Raw genomic sequence first — 24,983 nt, forward strand, 5'->3', positions numbered from 1 at the left:
AGGGCTAGTTCAAAAGACTAGCTTTATTCTACCTAAGAAATACCACTTGAGTGATATCTCAGAGCATAAATGTTTGAAGGATTTCAAGTAAGTTACTCAACATAGTGCCTAAAGTTAATCAAAGTGTGGAATGTTTACATTTTCAAGAAAATTTTTTCCAGTTTACACTTTTTTAATATATATTTTTTAGTTGTAGATGGACACAATACCTTTATTTTGTTTGTTTATTTTTATGTGGTGCTGAGGATCAAACCCAATGCCTCATACATCCTAGGTGAGCACTCTACCACTGAGCCACAGCCACAGCCCTCTAGTTTTCACTTTTATAAGTAGTGCTAGTATTATTTGGGTCCCAGGGACGCTGAATATTTTTTAAATGTTATTATTATTATTACCTGTGCAAAAATGCTACCTGGAATTTTAGAATATAAGACACTCAGAAGGACCCTTGCCCCCACCCAAAAAAAGAATTCTCACTAAAATTATGAAAAACACTTTTAATGCATATCTAGACTAAATCCAGATCTAGGAAAGATGAGCAGCAAGCAAAGAGGAAAGACAGATCCCCTTTCCATGTTGACACTGTTCTCTGGAGACAAAGCCTTCAACACAAGAAAACCAAGCTGATCCCAGAATTCCAACACTGAGCTGACAGGCTCTGAAAGGAGGTTAAAGGGGTCTCCAGGCTATGAATATTCCTCAACTCTGAAACCAAGCAATATAAGCAAATACTTGTTACACTTCCAGGATTCTCATAGATTGAGAGCAAATAAAAATTAGCTCATAATCAGAAATCACTAAACAAATTACCACAAGAAAATTAGAGGACTTCAAATATTTGTATTTTTAAATACAAATATGAGTCAAAAAACAAGAAAGAGCAAAGGACTATAAAAACCCACTACAGAAATTCATAGAAAAACCAAATAGAACTTTTAGAAATAAAATGTATAGGGGGAAACTTGCTGTATACATTACACAATAGACTGGAAGCAAGAAGAGAAAATTAGTGAAAAACAGATCTGAATAACTTACCTACAATGCTGTGTAGAGTGAAAAGGGAATGGCAAATATGAAATAGAAGTTAAAAGATATAAGGAATTAACGAAAGGGTCCACCATAAGCTTACTGGAGTGGAGGAAGGAAAGAATAAGGAAAATAGAAAAGAAGCAATATTATAAAAAATAATGTTTAAGCCATGCATATTTTACCAAACTAAAAAAGTAAGAATGGTTGAGATAAAAGACAGATTTAAGGAATACAATTTATATACCATCACAGATTAAAACAACAACAAAAATTATATATCTTGGCACATTGTTCTAAAAGAGCAGAACACCCAAAACAAAGAACACATCCTAAAAGTAGCCAAATAGAAAAGTTAAAGTCACTATACAGGAATAATAATCTGATTAACATTTTTTCTTTTCCTCAACAAAACCAGTGGAATGATGGAACAGTAATTTTTGAAATTACCAAAGTGCTGGAAGAAAATACCAACCAACCTAAAATTGTTGTTGAGCAAACTCTTTCAAAAGTGAGAAATAACAATATATCCAGATATATATAAGCCAGGTTTACCACCAATATATCTTCTTAACAACTTTTAAACTAAAGGGTAGATAAGAAGAATGAACTCACAATGAAGATTTGAAATATATGAAGAAATAATAAGAAAGGAAAATATTGGTAAATCTAATATTCATAAAATAATTTTTTAATTTGAAAAATTAGAAAAAGATAGAAATAAAATATTAACACTTAAAGAGCTGGTATGGCAATAATTGTGATTAGTATTCTAACGTCTTTTGAATATTCTGGGGAAATTGAAATATTGATAAACCTTGGACTTTATTAGGTAAGCAGGATAAAATTAGACCACAAAAGATGGAAATAAAATGTATAACTTTCAAATCAGTTCATGGAAAAGAGAAAGAACAGAGAAAAATTTTAAAACAAACAATAAGAACTTCAAATATTAAGCCAATACCAGAGATAAAAGCATGGGAGTGAGTGATAAAACAAATAGAAAACAGAAGCACAGGTCCAAATATAAATGAGAAATCACTGGGAGTGTGGCATACACCTATAATCTCAGCTACTTGAGAGGCTGACACAGGAGGATTGCGAGTTCAGCGCAGCCCAGGCCATTTCGTAACACTCCGTCACAAAAGCAAACAAACAAAAGTAGGTCAATAACTGGCTGGGGATAGGAGTAGGAATTATTGCAAATGGGCATAAGGGATCTTATTGAGGTGATGAAAATGTTGTAAAGCTGATTTATGGAAATGGTTGCACCTCTCAGTAGTAACTAAAAATTACTTGTATACTTGGAATGAGTGAGTTTTATGGTATTTAAAATATACCTACACAAAGTGTTATTTGGAATGGTTTTGTTTGTGGGGTTTTTCATTTTGTTTTGTTTTTGTTCTAGGATAGGACCTAGAGCCTCATGCAGCTTCATCACTAAATACAACTTGACCCCATCTAATGGTCTTTTTTTTTTTTTTTTTTTTGGACAGGGTCTTGCTTTGTTACCCAAACTGACCTCAAATTCCTAGGCTCAGAGTGATTCTCCCACCTCAGTCTCTCCAAGTAGCTGGGACTATCAGATCAGCATGGACTACCACACTCAGATTAAAGGTGCTTTTTCCAAAACTTGTGTGATATATGAAAAGTAAAAATTATAAAGAACCAAAATTAATAAAACAGAAAACAAAAATTCAATAGAGAAGATTAACAAAGCTATAAATTAGTTTATTAAAAAATAATGAAATGAGTAAACCTATAACAAGATTAAACAAGAAAAAAGGAATAAAGACCAAATGAATATCTGGAATTTAAAAGGGGATATAATTACCCACACAGCAGGATTTTAAAGATAATACTATGACTGAAGAGTGAAATTACAATTATGTTCAGTATATTTTCTTTATGACTTTTAAAGAATATTCTCTATTTTTTAGGTACAGGATATATACAAAACCATAGTTAACCTTTTGAACATAAATTTTGAAGTTGTGTTACATATATAAGTTCATAATTATGGCTTCTTAAAATATTTTATCCATATAATCTATTTATGTACATATTTGAATATACATAAATACCTCTCATTTTTATTGCTATGTGCTATGTAGTTTGTAAATAGTATCTCTATCCTTAATGTTCCTGTTAAGGTAGGCACAAATTACTCATATTTCAGATGATACAACTGAGAGAGGCATAAGTGATTTGTTTTCAAAAACTAAGGATTTAGGGCTGGGGTTGTGGCTCAGTGGTAGAGTGCTTGCCTAGCATATGTGAGGCCCTGGGTTCAATTCTCAGCACCACATAATGATAAATAAAGGTATTGTGTCCATGTACAACTATAAAATATTAAAAAAAACAACAACTAAGGATTCAGCCAGACACAGTGGCACACGCGTGTAATCCCAGCAGCTTGGGAGGCTGAGGCAGGAGGATCGAGAGTTCAAAGCCAGTCTCAACAACTGCAAGGGGCTAAGCAACTCAGTGAGACCCTGTATCTAAATAAAATACAAAAAGGGCTGGGATTTGGTTCAATGGTTGAGTGCCCCTGAATTCAATCCCCGGAACCCAAAAAAAGGATTCAAATTCACTTTTTCTGGTTCCAAAGTCTATACTCTTTTTTTACCATAGTGATTCAAATATGTTGAATATATGTGTGTGTATATATATATATATGTATCAAATATATATATATATACACATATATGTATATATACATATATAATATTTATTTTAAAAATAAGAACATAAATTTAAGTGTGAAGAAAACTTGAAACTTAATCATGCAGCCCTGTAAAATAGATTTCTGCATTTAAAAGCACCTACCTAAAAAAGACTACTAGACCCTCTAATTAGGCACTCTTTGAAAGATAACTTGAAAGTGTACAGAACAGAAACTTAGCATTTAAAAAAACTGAATGGATATTAACACAATCTCTGTATTAAAGATTGGGATAAACTTTTGACATCTAATTTGACCATTACAAAGTAAAGAATTTACCATCTCACCTGGTTCACTCCCAAAGCTTGCTTCCTCTTCTGACAAAACTACCCTGAAGTAAAGAAAATACATGGATTTTAGTTAAAATACATTTGGAATTCATATTCCCCAGTTTAATATGGTTTAAAAAAACTTTTTTCAGGGGAGTTACCGGGGAATGAACCCAGGGATGCTTAAACAGGGATGCTTAACCATATCCCCAGCCCTATATTTCTAAAACTATTTTATTAGAGACAGTTGCTTAGTTAGTTGCTTAGTGCCTCACTAAATTACTGAGGCTGGCTTTGAACTCTTGATCCTCCTGCCTCAGCCTCCCAAGCTGTTGGGATTACAGGCGTGTGTCACAGCACCCGGCATGGTTTTAAAAAACACTTTTTTAAAGTCAGGAAACTTAAAACACTTATCTGTAGATCTCACAAAATTTAAATCTGAGAGTATTTTCTGTTTTAAAGATCTCTATGCTTTCAGTAATCACTTACTGAGTATCTATACATCAGCATTGCAGGCACTGTGCTAAATTCAAGGTTGAGCATCCTTAATTTAAAAATCCAAATGCTCTTAAATCTAAAATTTTTGAGAACATGATACCACAAGAGGAAAAATCTGACACTATGTCCAAAATTATTAAAAATATAAATTTCCTCAGGTAATGTGTATGAAACATATATGAATTCATGTTTAGACTTAGGTCATCCTAAGGTTCTATCCTAAGATATCTCATTATGTATATGCAAATATTCCAAAATCCCAAAAGTTATGAAATGTGAAACACCTCTGGTGTAAGCATTTTAGAGAACTCTGTACGAAGTTTTATTTTCAAGTTTTGGAGGGTTTTGTTTAAAAACTCTTAGGAAATAAATGAAGGGAATGAAGAATATTCCAGAAAAAAAGTAGGAAAGTTCTATTTTAAAGAATAAAGTGATGTTTGTGAAAGAAGAGACATTTACCTAAAATATCCTCAGTCAATACTAATTTTGGATGTTTAGGGCTTCTATCTAATGTGTTGATTTATAGAATGCATGTAATAATCAAAAAATGAGACAAAGAAATTGAACACAGATTTAGCCATTATTCCTAGGGCATAATCTCATAATTGCTAGTTTTAGATGTATTTTAATAAGTTTTTAAAGACACTTAAAAAGCAATATAATATTTATTTGCAAATACTAAAAGAAATCCTGTAAAGCAGAAAGATATTTAACTTGAAACAAAATTTCCAATGACAGTTATGTGTATATTTTTCTTAAACAACTTAGATGGAAGAGAAGGTAAAGTGCTTAGGAATCTGTTAGTTAACTCAAAAAGATGTTCTCATCATCTTGAAGATGCATGAGAAGCTTCTGAATAAAACTTGCATGAAATATGAGAATAAAAAACTAGATTAATATATTTCATTTAGCATATGATATTTTTGTTATTTTTTTAAAAACGGAGCCCAAGGTTGCCATACCACCAAGCTACATCCCTAGTCCTTTTTATATTTTATGAGACAGGGTCTCACTAAGTTGCTGAGGCTAGCCTTGAACTTGTGATCCTCCTGTCTCAGCCTCCTGAGTTGCTGGAATCATAGGCGTGCTCCACCATGCCTAGCAGCATATGATTTCAAATGTCAACATGTAATTAAGGTAAGTTTAATGTACAGCTAAACATTTACTAAACATTGATCTAAAACATTTATATATTCAAGTTAGCTAAAAATTTGGTTTGGGGGCTGGGGATATATAGCTCAGTTGGTAGAGTGCTTGCCTTTCATGCACAAGCCCCTGGGTTCAATCTCCAGCACCACTACAAAAAAAAAAAAAATCGGTTTGGATTTCCTATAGAGAAAAATGGGGAAATGCTTTATATTTAGGATCACCTTTGATTCAGCAATAATGGTTTGTAATTATTTGGGCCTAATTTCTGAGTTTGTTGTAATATTGAGTCAATCTGCTTAAAATAATTGTGGCACTCTGAAAGAGAAACAGGGGGAAGATTTAATAAGAGGGAAACAGGTAACAAGAAGGATGTACGTAACAAGAGACCCTATTTTCAGGTAACCAGTTCCAGTTCTATCTGTGTTTTTTGAAGATAGATTTTTCCCCCCAGTATTGGGGACTGAACCCAGGGATACTCTACCACTGAGCCATATCCCCAGTCTTATCTATCTATCTATCTATCTATCTATCTATCTATCTATCTATTTTGAAACAGGGTCTTACTAAGTTGGCCTTGAACCTGTAATCCTCCTGACTCAGCTTCTTGAGTTGCTATAGATTTTTAATAGCTTTTCTCACAATTGCTGGCCCTTGTCCCTTGCTTCTCTCCTGCTGTCCCTGCAACAGAGGTACTCATGTCTCTTAATATAAGACTCCCAAATGACAGATCTAGAGTATCACCACAATTTGTTTAGTACTCCTGTTACTTCCTTTACCTGTAGTGATAAAAATGAGGGAAGAAAAAACAAATGTGTTGTTTGTAAAAATGAGGTAGAAATAAGTATTAATGAACAAGAGAAGAAACAATTCTTCCCACATATATCATAGGATGGTGTCCAGGACTTCCCTTACAGTATATAGATTTGCTGGCTTACTTATGGAGGTTTTCAGTAAGAAAACTGCCTTCTATTTGTTCTTCTTTGTGATCTTCAGTAAGTTTCTTTGGAGTATCTTGTAGTCTCTGAAGATAAGAAATTCAATGTTAAGTAGATGGAAAGAATCTGTTTCTCTTTGCATGCAAAATTAGAATAAAAATTCTAAAAAAACAATATAGAAATAGTTCTGAACTAGAGTGAGAAATATGGTAAATATGTGCTAATGTGATTTGAACTGAGCCCCACATATGTACTTGTTTATCCTGGCTGCCTGTGGGAACCTCAGACACTGTGATGTGGACTAGAGACAGACTGGTTTAACAACTATAGAAAAAGTAAAACAGACTTTAAGGGCATCTTTGGGCTGGAAGATACCATGTCAGAACATAAGATAAAAATCCATCCCAAAGCCCAGTAATATATGGTTACAGGATATGAACCCATTGCAAATATTATATTCAACTTGAAGAAATACAACAGCAACCCTTTTCATGCTCTCCTGAAAACAAGGCACAATGGCAAGTTAAAAGGTACTGAAATCTAGGCTATCAGAACTGAAGAAATGACTATCACAGTGTGACTCTTCTGGATGAGCCACACGCAAAGATGACTGTAAGACATACAGATGTCAAAAGCTCTGTAATCATAGCCAAAAAGCATCTTTCACATCTAACTGTTTCAGAAAGAACTGATCTAATATGTTAGTAGTCTCTTACGTTGCAATCACACATAGTAATGACCATAACTGGCATATTTGGGGCATCATTAACCATATCTATGACATTGATATAAGAGTAAAACAAGGAAATTTGTCTTTTAAACTTCTTTAATTGGACATGATCAATTCCCATCACTTGTGCCTGTTAAATTTTTCCTTCTACAGCCTTTAAAAAATCTCCTTTGCATTTTAATTTTTTCACTCGCCCACATTCCCTAATACCTTGAATCTGCCAGCAGTATTTCCATGGCTTTTAGTCTCACTGGCAGCATTTGGAATAAGGCAAGTGCTGATCCTTGGCTGAAAGAGTGCAGGAAAATGTTGCCTTATATTTTATAAATTTGAAATTAGGGCTGGGGATGTGGCTCAAGTGGTAGCGTGCTCACGCCTGGCATGCGTGCAGCCTGGGTTCTATCCTCGGCACCACACACAAACAAAGACGTTGTGTCTGCCGAAAAAAAAAAAACTAAAAAATAAATATTAAAAAATTCTCTTCTCTCTCTCTCTCTCTTTAAAAAAAAAGAAATTAAACTTAGCAAAAAATAGTTTCAATGTTATCACCCAAATGAAGTATAATAAGTCAAAGCAAGAAAACAGGGGGAAGAAATGTACCTTGAAAGCTACAAAATCATATGGATGAAAGCCAACACAGCCCTCACAGATTTGGGACATCATTTGAGCTGTTTTCTCCCAAAATCCAAGCAGTGTTCTCTGCAGAAAAAGAAAAGGTGACACTATAGTTCTGCTTCTCCTCCACGATCAGTTCTGTGCTCTATTTCCTCACTAGTGTAGTATATGAATAGTTGCTGCACAATAAACAGCAGGCACTAAATTCAATTGTTCAAGAAAAGTTGAACTATAAATCATGACTTTATATGAAAGTTAGCACCAATGTCTGCATGCATGTGTGCCTATTTTTTAAACAGCACTGGAATGCACACTAGAGCCTAGAGAGTGACTGCAGCTAAAAGAAAGAAAACTAATGAATCAGAACACCTGAGGAATCCAAAAGCAAAATGTTAAAAGCATGGAAATGCCAATCACTATAGAAGGATAGACATAATGTATAATCTTTATGTTGCTATCATATAAGAGCATCTTTTTGAGAAAATATTTACCACTAATTTGGCTTTTCATTGAGGGTTCAAGAAAGACTTGTTCCAAAAATGTGTTGTTCTCAAGCTAACTCAGGTAATTGAAAATTTTCGTTGTTGCTTTAGTGTTTGTATTCAAAGTGAAGGGAATGAGTGGAGAAAATAAAAGAACTGAACTAATTGTTATTGGGTTACGGCATCATGCTTCACAAATAGTCATGCACTTTTTATTTTCAAATGCATCTTTTTTTTTTTTTTTTTTTTTTTTTTTTTTTGCTTAGAGGCACTTGCCCACCAAGCCACATCCCCATCCCTATTTTGTATTTTATTTAGAGGCAGGGTCTCATTGAGTTGCTTAGCACCTCACTTTTGCTGAGGTTGGCTTTGAACTCACAGTCTTCCTATCTCAGCCTCCCAAGCTGCTGGGATCACAGGTGTATGCCATCATGCTCAGTTCAAATGAATCTTTCTTGATTCCTATATTCCATAGTTTTGAACTGAATTAGGTAAATTCCCTATAGAGTTAATACCTATTTCCTTTAGTTTTATTATTATTTTCCTATGTAAGTACAGTTCATTTTACTTTGTTATTTACAAATATACATTAAAGTCAGCAACTGCTGCTTATTAATATCTAACTTATTCATTATGTGTTATTTATGTGTGATTTGGGGTAATGAAAGCAGAAGTAAGACCTCTGAGGAGAAAGCTATTTAGGATGGTAATATGGCAGAATGAAAAAAACACATGACCTAGAATTAGAAAAGTTATGTTTTTCCACAGAAAACTGAAAAATAAATAATAAAAATTCTCTCTCTCTTCTCTCTTAAAAAAAAAGAAAAGTTATGTTTTTGAATTCAATATTGCTATTTATTTTAATTCTCATAGTTTTTACTTTTCTCATCCATAAAATGACAGAAAAGCTTTCAAACTTTTGGAGCCACAATATCTTTGCTTCATATGAAAGTCTATGTAGAAATTTAAAGTGAGAAATTGAAAAGCTCTAGTTGAATCAAAGCTAATGGGGTCTTGCATTTAGCCTTCTCAACATTTCCATTTACAGGTAGTGGTCCCCTCTCTCCCTAGAACACCAAGGAGAATAATGTGAAGCTACAAGAGTAGATAATCTCTAAGGTCTTTTTCAGTTTAGGACTTTATAATTTTCTGACTGTTGTAACCTCAATGAGTCAATTACAGCAGATTCAAAGGAATCTGATCAACTATAATTTATTTGTACCCTTTAGACAACTTTTAAAAAGGAATCTCACCACTCATCTTTACTGCAAGGGCATGCTGACCATGGAGGTGGGTACCTGGTAGGTAGTGAGTGAATGAGATAACATATTGCAGCGACTAGCTCCAAGTAAATCCACTTTCTGACAAACATCCATCTTTAATTTGTCAAAAGAACTTTTGCTATTTCTCACTTGGATCTGTACCTGTAATCACAAAAATGCTATTATTACCTATAATACAGATATAAATATAGCATACAAGTTCATAATAAATGTTTTCAGACACATGAAGTTGTAATAAAGGATACCAATTCCTCTGCCCAGTCTCTAATTGTAAAAGATTCTTTCTAGTAGATATCTTTAGGTTGAGAAAGTATGAGATGATAGATGGAAATTATAGAGTTAATAAGAAAAAATCCAAATAAAAAGAAAGATCTAAGATGTTCAGGATTATGGACAGTATTTGTCTACATGCAGAAGAATAAATGGAAATGGGACTTATTTAAAATGTTGAGAAGCATTAATAATATTTCTGAATCATGGAGCCATTCATAAATTTATATTCAGGCCTATTTCCTATACAGAGAGTGAGTCAGGAGTGATTGAGTAATGTGAACACTCAACTTTTAATTATATCTATTACGTGCAAAGTACTCTTCAAGGTACTAGGATATTATGGTACTTTCCTACCATCTCTGGGTAGAAAGGCACAGGAAAAAACATAGTAAATAAATATACAATATAATCTCAGGCTGCAAAATAGCAAATAAGTTGAAAAATGGGTGACTACTTTTAATAAAATTGGGCAAACTTTGGTGAGTTTATGCCTCACATTTCAATTGAGACAAAAGATGATGAGCAGGCTATGCTGAGACTCAATGAAGAGTATTGCAGGACCAGGGAAAAACAAGGACAAGGGTGGGAGAGGGCAAAGAGCTTATCAAGTTTTCAAAAAAGGAAGGCATAGGGTAGAGCATATTCTTCTTGGAGCACTGGAAGCAAGCACAGGATGAGGCTATAGAAGAACCAGGGATCAGACAATGCAGAGCTTTTTTAGTTCAGATAGGAATTTGGATTGCATTCTTGTTTTTCTTTTTTAATTGAAATGAAATTCACATAACATTACAAGTAACCATTTTAAAGTGTACAATTTAATGGCATTTAGGGCATTCACAATGTTGTGCAACCACCCCCTTGCACTGAATTCTAATTGTCAAGGATTGTAACAGGGATGGAATAAAAGGTTTCTGGGGCTTGAGGTCATGTGTTCACTTACTTTACAAGGCTGTTGGGGGTAATCAATGAGGCAAACCGCTTACAATAGCTGGCACAGTACACAGCTCCATCAATAGTAAATATTTATTATAGCTTCTCTATGAAATGAATGAATGAATGAATGAAATTTAATGTCCAGGCATAGTAAATGTAGAGGATATGGTTTATAATAAGCTTATTTAGCAAAAACATTTGTCCATACATAGATAGTTGCTTACAAGGTTTGTGGTCAAACTTTGTATTTTGGCAGAATGAAAAATTTAAGAACCTTCCCTTTTCTTACAATTAATAATTTTACACAAATTTTTACTTAAATTAGATATTTTTTCCTCAGTAATAAACAGTTTTCTTCCTACAAACAAGTTCCAAAAGTCCAGATAAAGAACATTTAAAGTGTAATTAGGTTATGAGGGGGATAAAAAAGATTAGTAAAGAGACTGATGAGGGTGCTGGGGATGTGGCTCAAGCGGTAGTGCACTCGCCTGGCATCCGTGAGACACTGGGTTCGATCCTCAGCACCACATAAAAATAAAATAAAGATATTGTGTCCACCTAAAGCTAAGAAATAAATATTAAAAAAAGAGCACACACACACATTAAAAAAAAAAAAAGACTGTTGAAGTAGGGATACCATGCCATTCAAAGAGTAAAAATAGAATAACAACCTTTTATACTTTAAACAAAATCTCCCCACAACCAAGAATTCATAATAAAGCATATTTTTAAAAAAACAGGTATTAGTATATAATCATATTTTATAATCTTCATTCTGTATCAGTTCCATATTTTATGTAACTAGAAAAGGAAAGTGACATATTTTCATACTTTTCTGAACTTTTCCACTTGTTTCAAGGTGTCTGGGTCCAGTTCTTGGGAGACATCTTTCATCCACAGGAGAGCTCCTCTGTATTCTGTGCGTGCCTGCTCCATCCTATTAATTGTCATCAAGGTATCTGATACTGCCCTTTGACTGAAGGTTGTTACTTCTTGCTTAAGACGAGACAGAGGAGTACACAAGGCCAGTCTGGTGACAGAGAGGTAAGAATCAGAGGGTTGCACATCAAAAGTTTAAACCAATCAATCAAAAAGCATTGTGCTATAAAGATTAGTTTATAGTACAGGTATGAAGACATGAATTGGTGTGAATATACTGTGTATACAACCAGAGATATGAAAAATTGTGCTCTATATGTGTAATAAGAATTGTAATGCATTCCGCTGTCATATATAAATAAAAAATTTAAAAATTAGTTTACTGATAGGAAATTATCAAGATGGCTAAAGAGATAGAGAAAGCAAATAGGAATAATATAGCCAATTTTGAATAATTAATAATGATATTTTGTACTTCCTTTTTTACTTAAGGAAATATATAATTTTTACAACATTGTGGATATTAGTTCATGCATAGATAATCTGCCAAGTAACCCTACCATTTAGAAAAAAGTTCTCAGGGAACAGAGAACCTGCATTCATAAAACACAATCCAATTCATACACAGCCTTTTATTTGGCAAGTTTAGGAAAAGCCTGGGTACAGAAGATCAGATAAAATGCTAGAAGAATTAATGAGTATGGAATTCTTAGCATATGAGGATGAGGTAAAGTACTTAAGAAACAAAGCAAATTCAGCTCCTCCACTCTGCTTTTGACTTTATGGCACTAGAGGGCCCTATACTGAGTCTCTGTCTCACTATCTTCAAGATGGACTACTGCACTGATGTGGTGGCTTTGAAATAAAGCCACTTAATCTGGACATCATCTTTACAGGCCTAAGAAGGCCTGTTTTCACTTTTCTTCTGAAATACAAAAATTCAGATTATATTAACAGGAGATTCTTTGGGGCAGGTAGCTTTATGCTAAAATATCATGAAATGATAAATGGAAAACAAAAATTAAGAAGAAAAAATTGAATTCCACTTAAAAGAATAGTCTTAATGTTCTTAAAGATAGTATAATATCAAAAAAGTGAAAGAGGGCTGGGCATGGTGGCACACACCTGTAATCCCAGTAACTCAGGAGACTGAAGCAGGAGGATTGCAGGTTCAAATCTAGCCTAAGCAACTTAGCAAAACCGTAAGCAATTTAGTGAGACCCTTTCTCAAAATAAAATATAAAAAGGGCTGGGGATGTGGCTCAGTGGTTAAGTGCCTCTGAGTTCAATCTCTGTATCAAAAAAAAAAAAAGAAAAAAAACGTGAAAGAGGGTGTGAGACAGCTCAGTGGTAGAGCACTTGCCTATCAAACAAGAATGTGAAAAGAAAAAGTGGAAATACACATATTTTAAATGTTAGCCATTCTGTGACTGTTACATTAAGTCATTTATGAAATAGAAATATAGGCCTAAAGGCTATTTCTAGGAATTAAGCAATGAAGAACATCAATTTTAGAATAGTTCTTTTAAATCCAAAATTAGTAACTAAGAGCTAGGCATCAAAACAATTGTATACTACGATATGCTTCTCTTTTCCTTAACTCTTCATTGGAATGACCTTTCCTTTCCAAACATGCAAACTTAAGACATATGTCGAAATTGTAAAATAGACTATAGATATAAACATGATGAAAAGCCATGGGTAAACCTTTGCTTGGCAGAAGAACAGAGTGCCTTGCCAGTGGCATCCATCATTTTTCCAGCTTGAGTAGCATCCCGTTCTGCTTGAAACTTTAAAAAGAGCCCTAGCTCATTTTCTTCCTCTGATATAACTAGGGGGAAAAATATAGTATAGTTAATTATCTCATTCCATCAATTGTTTAAAATACACACAAAAAACTAAAATTCTCACACCAATAATTCTGATATTAAGAATTACTTGGGATAGGATAGACAGCAGAATACATCAGACACTAGAATGGCAATATGTAAATCAATGGAAGTGTAACTGATGTGATACAGTAATCTGTATACGGGGTAAAATTGGGAGTTCATAACCCACTTGAATCAAACTGTGAAATATGATATATTAAGAACTATGTAATGTTTTGAACCACCAACAATAAAAAAAAAAGAAAAGGAAAAAAAAAGAATTACTTGGGGAATATAAGAATTACTTAGGAAGGAATAAGAAAAGACTTATTGTAAAAATGCAAATTCCTGGGCTTCATTTCAAGAAAGTCTGATTTTATATTTCTGGAGATACACATTTTACAAGCATTCTAGATGGTTTTGATGCAGTGAATTCATAGACCTTGCTTTGGGAAAACTGACCTTTATTGAAAAAAACAAAACAAAAAAAAAAAAGGAAGAAAATTACATTTTCAAATGTGCAGAAATTTTAGACTCATTGCCTTTTACAAAGTATTTTTCCTATTTATATAGTTGTTGATTTATTAGTGATTCTCATCCTTAGTATCTCAGACCCATAAATGTCCACAGTTCTGCTGCAGAAACCCTAAAAGTTTCAGGCTAGCACCTGTCAATAATTGTTGGTTACCAGAGTAATTGTGTAGAAACTTTTGCTAATTGAATGAGTATTTTATCACTGTCAGATCTTTTTGTTTTTATTTTTTATTTGTTCTTTTTAGATATACATAACAGTAGAGTGTATTTTGACATATTATACATACGTGGAGTATAATTTCCTATTGTGGTTGTATATGATGTGGAGTTACACGGGTTGTGTATTCCCATATGAACATAGGAAAGTTATGTCCAATTCATTCTATGTCATTAGCTGTCAAATCTAATAATAAAAAAGTAGGGGGCTAGGGTACAGCTCAGTGGTGGAATGTATGCTTAGCATGCTCAAGCCCCAAAGTTCAGTGCCAAATCCACATTAAAAAAAAGAGGAGGGGGAGAAACTGAACTTGAGTTTACATGTCTTTTTAAATCTCATTTTCTAAAATTCCACTTTTATTTTATCTTACAAAAATGTCAGATTAGAAGTAAACCACAAAACAAAAAAAAGTTGTCCCTCACTATAGTTTTAGAAACAATTATATTGTATAAAGTGACACTCTAACCACAATAAGATAGATAAGTGGGAAAAGTTATAAAATGTGCAATTGAACAAAACAAAACCAAATGTCATACCTATTCTCACCTTAGTGCACTGCAGAAAAACTGAAGTTTAAAATTTTAGGTATGTTCCCATGTTCCTCTGAGCCAGCAATAGAATCAGCCCTTCTCATCTACAGATTCCCCAATCCTGCTGCTTCTCTCTGTGATATTTACAAGTGACTCTAGAACATGGTAGTGTCATGGTGGGTGACTGTACATTCTCTGGTATCCTCTTTAATAAAACCATTTATCATATTATGAACAACTCACCTGATCCAGAGTGGATTGGAACTGGGGGAGTCATGTTAATTTAATATTCTGATTAATTGAGAGATGTACATTTCCTTTGAGTCAGAAGTTTATAAATGTACCTCAGTGAAAACTACTAGAAAAAATACTCATTTTTATATGATGATTCAGAAAGATCTCTGAGAAACTAGTATACTTCATTATAAAGTATCAAGTGAATATAAGCATCACTGAGTCTTATCTTTATCAATGCAAAAAAGCAGGGAATATGGCTGAATGTGTGCTGCGAGTGTGTTGGGACCTGCCTGCAACATCTACTGAGATCCCACCCTGATATGTTCTTCCCCTAGTCAAGTGATTTCCATAAAGATTTATAACACTGGAGGTTGGGGTGTAGCTCAGCAATGGAGAACATTCTGAGCATTCATCATGAATTCCTAGAGATTCCATCCCCAGCACCAAAAAAGAGAGAGATTTATAGCACTGTACTAATTTACTGTTTGTGCCTGATGTAATTCCCATATTTGTCTGATGTTAATCCTAACAGAAGATGTATTAATACAAGAGTCTTCAAGAAAACACATATTTATATACAATTTCAAAGAGAAGTACATAATGAAATCTACATATGTGTAATCTCTTCCTTATTCTGAAATGTTCTATCAGAGTGCTAAAAGATCTAGTGATTTCAGGACAAAATTTAAGACAAACAAACTTGCCAATATTTCTTGTCATCACTTCTATCACAAGACTTCTTTGGTCCAATGACTGTAACAGCTTTTAATTGCTTGGTAAAACATACTATCCCAATAATCTGACCCCAAACTTCATTTGCTCCTTTATTCCCCTATTATTCTCAGTTAGAAACTCTTCTGTCCATGCATGCTCTTCTCATTTCTTAAGCTCATTCCCTAGATGCCAAATCTTTTCTCCATATATTCAGTTCTATAAACCCTTGAAGTTTTACCTCAATTCCCATTTATAGAGTTGCATTGCTCTATTCCAGTTATTTTTCACTTATAGGAATTCAGAGTCATGTCTTTATTTCTATACTGAACTCAATTATATACTATTTGTATCATCTCTTATTTTTTACAAAAGTTGTTTCTCCCAACTATTTCCTTGGGAAAAGCACATAGCCTTACACATAGCAGATACTCATAAAATACTTGAGTAACTATGCCTTACTGAATTTCTGTTCTTTTCTGAGTTGTTGGTGATTGAACCCAGGTCCTATGCCTGCAAGGCAAGTGTTCTACCAGTGAGTCACATCCCCAGCCCTGGATTTCTTTATTTAATGGGATGGTATGTGAGCTTTGAATATAAAGTAGTAAGATTAACTTACATAGCTTCATGAGAAATCATTCATTCACTGAGCAAATATTTATTGAATACTGAGTAGATTCTAGATATTGTTTATAGGCTTCAGGGACATAAAAATAAAATAGACAAAGTCCTGTTCTTAAGGAGAGCATATTCTAGTGGTGAGAAGAAAAACAGCAGATAAAATATAGAATGTTAAATAACAGGGAGCTATGAAGGAGAAGGGGTACTGTATTTTAGATATGGGGTTTGGGGAATTCCTCAATATAAAGATGACATTTGGTCATACCTAAGGGAAGTTACGGAGCCCACCGTGAAGACATGCCTGCTGTGAAAGAGATCAATATAAGTTCAAAAAGACAGGTTTTAGGAAATGTGATCAGAGAGGTAACCAGGATCATAGGGGTAGCCATATCCAGTAGGCCACTGTATTTAAGCAGGAAAAAAAAATCCAAGACTCAGTTCCAACCCAATGAGGTCAAGGGGAAAAAAGAATCCAGCAAAAGCAGAATGAGAAGAAAAAAACAATTAAGAGGAAAACCAGGGAAGCGTGGTGCCTAGAAGCAGATGAAGAGAGTATCAAGCAGCAGATAATAAACTGTGTTAGATGATATGATAAGCCTAGTAAGGACTGGTCATTTGGCTTACCTCTTTATAACCTTGATAAGAGAAATTTGATGGAGTGGTAGGGATGAAAACTAGAGTGGGTATAAAATTAAGCAAACAGAAAGGAATAGACTGCATACAGTTATGCCAAATTTTTCCGTATGAGGAGGACAGAAGTGGGCTAACTCTGAGAGTAAGTGGGGGTCAAGAAAGAAGCTTTTAAGTGATGGAAGCAAATCTACTTAAGACTCTTGGCAAGAAAACAATATCAGTAGGGTGAGAAGATGCACACCTGTAGTGTCAACTACTTGGAAGACTGAGGCAAAAGGATCACAAGTTCCACACCAGCCTGAGAAATTTAGAGAATGAGACCAATCTCAAAATTTAAAGAGGGCTGGGATATAGTTCAGAGGTAAGAGTACATGCCTCCGCACTGGGGTTGTGACTCAGTGGAAGAGCACTCACCCACATGGGTGAGACATTCAGTTCGATCCTCAGCACCACATAAATATAAACACATAAAATAAAGGTACTGTGTCCATCTACAACTAAACAAAATTAATTTTAAAAAGTACATGCCTAGTATGTGTGAGGCCCTAGGTTCAATACCTAGAACTTTAAAAAAGAAAAGAAAGAAAAATGAACATCACTTTTGAATCTGTGTCAAAGGATTTGATGAACTAGAGAATATGAATACTAAGGATTTTGAGAATAGGTCACTATAAATGTTTGTATTTTGCCATTAAAAACTGCTCACAGGGGCTGGGGTGGTGGCTCGGTGGTAGCATGCTTGCCTAGCATGCATGAGGCACTGGGTTTGATTTTCAGCACCACATACAAATAAATAAAATAAAGGTCCATCAAAAACTAAAAAATATTTTTAAAAAACTGCTCACAAAATAGTTCAATAAGCCACTATTTTTCCATTAAATGACTTGTTTTCAATAATACAAACTAGGGGAGTGATATTGGGCAAATTATATCATTATATTGTGTGCGTGTACAAATATGTAACAACAAATCCCACCATTATGTGCAACTATAATGCACCAACAAAGAATGTAAAAAAAATGCAAACTAATATTAATTTTCAATGGGAATTATCAGGTACCCATGATGTCATACCATTGAGTCTTAGCTGATATTTCTCAACTATCTTCAGAAGTTCAGTGCACGTCTCTTGAATGGAGTGAAAAACCTTGAAATACAAACCATAAACAGATATAATTTATAAGAACTTCAAAAGTGGAATATTATTTCTATTTTATAAATATTATGTCTATTTTCCATGGCTGTGACATATTTTAGCTTTGGTTTTACTTTTTATAAAAAAAGCACATTTGGATTTCACCCATTGGATTTAGAAAAAATGATGATAAATACATGGGCTAAATCTGTGTAATTTATCCTCCTCTCAGCTGCAGCTATCTAAACACCAAACAAGATGTATCCAATACAAATAAACTGCACCAAATACTGCCAACCACAGATGAAAAGAGTATAACCTAAGAATGTGTTAACTCCGAATTTGGCTTTTTCCTAACATTGGTATAAACAAAACAGTGCATTAAACTTACTATAAAAATAACACATGGGCTGGGGTTGTGGCTCAGTGGCAGAGTGCTTTCTTAGCATGTGTGAGGCACTAGGTTTAATTCTCAGCATCACATATAAATAAATGAATAAAATAAAGGTTCATCAACATCTAAAAAATATTTTAAAAAATAACATATTACAAGCTCAGGTGTACTGTTATGGTTAGGATAACAATAATGTACTATACATTTCAGAGAGCTATATGAAAGGATTTTGTGGGCTGGGGCTGTAGCTCAGTGGCAGAGCGCTTGCCTAGCATGTGTGAGGCACTGGGTTCGATTCTCAGCACCACATAAAAATAAACAAATAAAATAAAGGCATTCTGTCCGTCTACAACTACAAGAAAATTTTTTAAAAAAAGAAAGGATTTTGTAAGTTTTCACCATAAAGAAATGATAAATGTTTGAGAAAATAAATATGTTCATCCTGATTTAAACATTATGAGTTATATACATGTATCCAGCATTACATGGTACCCTGTTAGTATGTATAATTTTTGTTTTTATGTATCAGATAAAAATTAAATTTAAAATTTAAAATAATATTTTACAACATCAAATATAAATTGATTTTGGATTATTTTTGTTTGAAATTTTCTGTGGATATTAATTCTTTCAGGCTGGGGCTGTGGCTCAGCAGTAGAGCACTCGCCTAGCTCGTAGGAGGCCCTGGGTTCCATCCTTAGCAACACATAAAAATAAATAAAATAAAGGTATTGTGTACAACTACGACTAAAAAATAAATACTTAAAAATATATATATTATAAATTCTTTCATTACCACTGTCGCTGCTAACAAAAAGAAATAAAATATCTAGTAGACTTTTCATTTGAAAGTTAATCATGTGATGGGCTGGGGCTGTGGCTCAGTGGTAGTACATTTGCCTGGCTTGTGTGAGGCACTGTGTTCGACTCTCAGCACTGCATATAAATAAAAAAAGATCTATCAACAAGTAAAAAAAAAATTTTTTTAAAAGTTAATCGTGAAAATTTGAGCTGAAAATACATTATACACATGATGTAACTATTCACATATCTCTATAAATTTAGGTTTCCCAGGTAAATAAGCCAACATGGATTTCAGAGTACAATCTCCTCCTCACAAAATCTTCTTACAGTGAAGAATTTTTTGTTTATTATGATAGTTTATCCAAAAGACCTTGGCTCTGTGTTGTAATATCAAGCCCTAGTCTTTTGATTACCAAATAAGCTCCCAATATCATTAAATGGCCTGCATATCCTATCTCTGCCCCAATTTAGCCATAATTTAGATACCTGATCAAACCCAGGGAATATTAATAATAAGCATGAAAATCTTGCATGGAAAATATCATCAATTTTTCATGTAAGTTCAGATATGTGTGAATTGAATTTTGAAGCAGGTCTTGGCAATTTAAAGATGTTTTAAATGCATATGGAAAAAGATTAGAAAAGAATACCAAAAAGATAGTTCTCCTAGAATGAAGTGATTTGGGTTAGTTTTTCCCACAGAGTTCTTTAAAAGTTTTATGTACTATTGCTTTTTATTTTTACAATGAAAATATTTCTTTGTTCTTTAAAAGATAGTGTAAATGTGGAAGAAAGTTCTTGATTGAGTCCAAATATCTGTCTAATGGATAAATTTTCAATAATTATATGTCATCCACAAATTTCCTAGGAATGTAAAACAACAAAAAAATATCTACTCCTGTGGGAGTACTATGTGGAAAAAGTGACGATTTCCCTTAGTGTTAAAACATACACTACTGTATACTACAGTATAATAAAATCCCTTCATTTTTCCACATTTCTTACTGAATAGTAAGAGGAATACTTTTTAACACAAATAGTAACAGCTTGTTCATCATCTCTTTCCATATTTGTTATGGCAATTCTTTATTTATTTACAGAATTAAAATACTTAGTAGAACAAGGTCTATTTAATTATACCTATATTTTTAAGGATCCCAACATAATGGTTAGATTCATAACAACACCTGCTTGTAAATATTTTTAAGAGTTATCTTAAATTAGTATATGCACATGAAATTAGTAAATCTAAACTTACAAATCCAGAATTATTTGTTAATTTACTTGAGGCTCTTTTATAGCTTAATTATTTAAAAGTATAAAATATTCACAGGTTTAAAGTTGGTTTAGTGCAATTATTCCTTTTATTTTAAATGAAAAACTAAGCTAAAAAAACTATTATGAACTACTTCAATAACTTTATTTCTTAATAGAAAAACTCTTTATCTTAATTCACTATTTGATTTTAATTAATTTATTTCAGTGAGGTATAGACTTCACATCAAAGTACTACAAAATATTACTATAGTATATAAAATATGTTATATATTATATATACATAATTACCAGTTGGGAATTTAATTCATTAATATTTGGCTTAAAAACTATAATATGGGTTTCAGAGAAATTACCTAATTCATGATTTTTTAAAATATTTTATTTTTTAGTTGTAGTTGGACACATTACCTTTATTTAATTTATTTATACGTGATGCTGTGGATCGAACCCAGGGCCTTGCATGTGCTAGGTGAATGCTCTACCACTGAGTCACAACCCCAGCCCCACCTAATTCATGATTTATCTAATTTATCTGTTCTACAAAAATTCTTCAATTGTGAAGATTGTGACCTCTTATTCAGAAGCTCTGATTGACAGTTGACTACAAATAAATGCTCTATGACAAAATTTGCCTTTATCCTCTTACGCTCTTTGGTATAAAAGTTTGTCACAGACCTCTTTCTAGTCCCAAAAAATAACCAGTTAAATTTACCTCAAGTTTAGCATCCAGTTCAGCATCAGATGCCACCACATGCTCATCTTCCTTTTTTCCTGTTGCTTTAATGAAGACCTGTTTGGTTTTCCAGTATTTTTTTTGCATTCTGCTGACTACCGACTGGGTATCTTCTGATCTGGGTTGTCCAAAAGAATCCATGGAGTAACTAAAATAAATAGACTAAAATTAGTGGGTTTTTAAAAAATATTTTTATAGTGGATGGACACAACACCTTTTTATTATGTTTATGTAGTGCTAAGAATCTAACTCAGTACCTCACACATGCTGGGTGAGCGCTCTACCAACTGAGCTATAACCTCATTCCAAATTTTGTTTGTTTGTTTGGTACTGGGGATTGAATTTAGAGGCACTTAACCACTGAGCCATATCCCCAGACCTTTTTATTTTTTATTTAGAGACAAGCTCTTGCTAAGCTGCTCAAACTTGATCCTCCTGCCTCAGCCTCCTGAGCCGCTCAGATTACAGGCATACACCACTGCATCCAACAAAACCAAATTTTTTTTAAAAAACTTCTCAATAAACTATTTAGTCAATTTAATCTAATTGACAAACTGAAAAAGATTATTAAATAGAATATAATGCTCACAAATATGGTAATTACTTTCTTTGTATGGTTTCATTTGGTTATAATTACAGCTTGAAAAAAGAACAGGCAAAAAGATTAGTGACACATTGATTTTGGTTGGGAAACAACTTATAAGGGATAAAACTTATGATTTTATAATAATTCTAGAAATAATTATATTCATTTCACTAATCTTTATTAGTAGAAACTTATTAGCATCTAAATTTTGCTTTTCTAATAATACTGCAAAATGAAGAAACTTGTGCACATGCATTTATTTATTACTATTATTTCCTCAGTGAAACTTTCTGTAGTTTTAACTACTGTTATAACTACAGTTTAATACATATTCTCAGATATACCCTGCCTAAAAGATCACTCCAAGAAATACTCTAATGTCCTGTAAGCCAACAAAAATAAAAGCCTTAGATATAGAGAGGTGGTATGTTATAAAAGAAACAGAAATGGATATCACAAACCATCAACATAAAAATCAGATGCCTAAGTAGTTATTCTTAACATAGCATGATTATACATATAAGGAAATGCAATTGTGAAAAATTTTCTTAAGAAAATGTAAAAAAGGACTAATAACAGTTTGACTCTAAAGCCTATTTATTCCAATAAACTGTGGGAATAGAAACAAAAGGGAGATTTGTGACTCATTCATCACTTCCAGGAGTATCAACAGATCTATTGTATTCCGTGTGTGGGTAAAGAAGTAGCGTTTAATTTTCTTTTTCATTTTGAAATACTTAATACTTAAATAAAAATAGGATGTCTAATTTTTAAATTACTAGGGGGCAAAACAAAAGAGCAAGAAAAACTTCAGCAAAAAGCAAAAGCCAAAGTAGAAAAAACAGGAGTAAGGAAACATAATAAACAGTATAAATCAGGGGGCTGGAAATACAAATAATATTATTTAAAATGATGACTGCAAATTTCCCTTTAAATACATAGTCTAAAATTTAAAAAAATCCTATCATATGCTATTTGAGATCCACCTAAAATTAAATGATAGAGAAGGAATAAAAATAGATGTAGATTAAGATATACCAAATAAATACAAAGAAAATTAAACTAACCATATTAATATCAGACAAACTAGATTTAAGTTAAACGCATAAAACAGCACAAAAATGATCTGTAAGTCCACAGGTGGCAGCTTTTCCACACACCTCCAGGTATTCTCCTTTGGCTGTCCTGCTAGGTTCCTGGGCAATATAGATTGGTAACCATTTAATTGCTGATCCTTATATGTTATTCTAGATAACTTGGCTGGACATAATCTGAGAAAAGAGAAAGAATTCAATCTTGGGTACATAGGAGGCTTGGGGTTGATATAAGTATTATACTGTTCTGATATAGCGTCTTAAGGGAAACTTGCATTTTTTCGTCTCTCATCCAGTTTCTTTCTGCTTTCAGTTTCCTCTCCAGATTTTATAAACTATTGGCATGAGGATCAGCCCAATTGTATGACAAACTGCTGATCTCTTCTACTAAGCTGACTGTAGGCTTAAGTCCAATCAGTTAGGAAGACAAAATGCTAGGGAGTGGGCTGGAGTTGTGGCTCAGTGGTGGAGTGCTTGCCTAGCATGCGTGAGGCACTGATTTCGATTCTTAGTACCACATATAAATAAACAAAGGTTCATCAACAACTAAAAAAAAATTTTTTTTAAATCCATGTTGATGTAGTTTAAACAATATATTCCTGTCCTCTCCATTCTCTCATCTCCTTTTTGAGTGAGAACAAGTAAGTACTTTGTCTGATTGGAAGTTTGAGAATAATAAACTTGACTCCTCCTTTTTTATCTGAAAGCTATGGTGCTTCCTAAGAGTACGAAATTCCTGGCAAGGACAGGAGAGTGGCTGGGAGAGTAAATCTGCAGAAGCTGATAATTGTATATTTGTGGGTTTTTAACTAAGACCACTGTTAAATCTGCTTGCCACTAGGGGTGGGTTAGGCAGAAATCAAAGTCCTACTGAGTTAAGATATCAGATAATAGAATTTAAGGCTGGCAGAACTACCTAAGTTTAAGAGTTTTATCCTGGAGAAGAGAATGAAGACAATGAGGAAGTGATCCCCAAAAATCTGTATACAAAGTCTTCCTAGATTTTTGCCGATCACTAAATCAGTAAGTGGTGGGAGAGATACCAGGAGTCCTGACAAAAAGCCAGCAGCTGAAAGATGAAATAGTTAAGTGGTAATTTTAGCTGCTCTAACTGCAGAGGAGACAGAGTTTGAGAGCTTGAGTTCAGCTAATTTAACTTCCTTCTAAAAAAGCCTTTTTTTCAGAGAAACAAAATCTCTGCCAAACACATCATTCAAAATGCTAAGAAGCCAATAAAAAACCACTGGACACACTAGTATGAAAAATGTGATCTGGGTATGGTACGCCTGTAATCCCAGCAATTTGGGAAGCTGAGGCAGGAGGATCAAAAGTTCAAAGCCAGTCTGAGCAGATTAGTGAGGAATTTAGCAACTCAGTCAGACCCTGTATCTAAATAAATATTAAAAATGGCTGGCGATGTGCTCAGTGGTTAAGCACCCTGGGTTCAATCCCTAGTGCCCTGCCTCCCCCTCAAAAAATGTGATCCCATGGCCAGGGGAAAAACAGAAGTCAATAAAAACAGACGGCAGGGCTAGAGCTGTTGCTTAGTGGTACAGTGCTTACATTTGTGAGGCACTGGGTTCGATCCTCAGCACCACATAAAATAAATAAATAAATATGTTGTGTCCACCTACAACTGAAAAAAAAAAAAAGGAAAAAAACCAGACCCCCAAAGCCCTAAAGACTTCCCAGATATTGCAATTACCAAACATTTAAAAGCAGATATTATAATGTATGCAAAAACTTAAGATAGGATGTGTACACAAAAAAACAGAAAATATTAAAAGTAAGTGATGGTCTCCAGTTAA

At 33.6% G+C, this 24,983-nt stretch overlaps 1 protein-coding gene across 1 annotated transcript in view; it reads right to left on the reverse strand.

The window, feature by feature from the left end:
* The window catches only part of Ica1l (islet cell autoantigen 1 like), a 61,954-nt gene that overhangs the window by 20,253 nt on the left and 16,718 nt on the right, over positions 1 to 24,983 (reverse strand). Inside the window, exons 2-9 of the mRNA XM_026405350.1 lie at positions 21,475 to 21,643; positions 18,226 to 18,298; positions 13,505 to 13,628; positions 11,750 to 11,948; positions 9,728 to 9,853; positions 7,933 to 8,031; positions 6,603 to 6,688; positions 4,039 to 4,082 (exon numbers count right to left, since the gene is read on the reverse strand). Coding sequence (XP_026261135.1) covers positions 4,039 to 4,082; positions 6,603 to 6,688; positions 7,933 to 8,031; positions 9,728 to 9,853; positions 11,750 to 11,948; positions 13,505 to 13,628; positions 18,226 to 18,298; positions 21,475 to 21,636 — 913 coding nt within the window. The 5' untranslated portion in view covers positions 21,637 to 21,643. The remainder of the gene's footprint in view (positions 1 to 4,038; positions 4,083 to 6,602; positions 6,689 to 7,932; positions 8,032 to 9,727; positions 9,854 to 11,749; positions 11,949 to 13,504; positions 13,629 to 18,225; positions 18,299 to 21,474; positions 21,644 to 24,983) is intronic.

Source organism: Urocitellus parryii, chromosome 1 (assembly GCF_045843805.1).
Source record: "Urocitellus parryii isolate mUroPar1 chromosome 1, mUroPar1.hap1, whole genome shotgun sequence".
Taxonomy (NCBI): domain Eukaryota; kingdom Metazoa; phylum Chordata; class Mammalia; order Rodentia; family Sciuridae; genus Urocitellus; species Urocitellus parryii.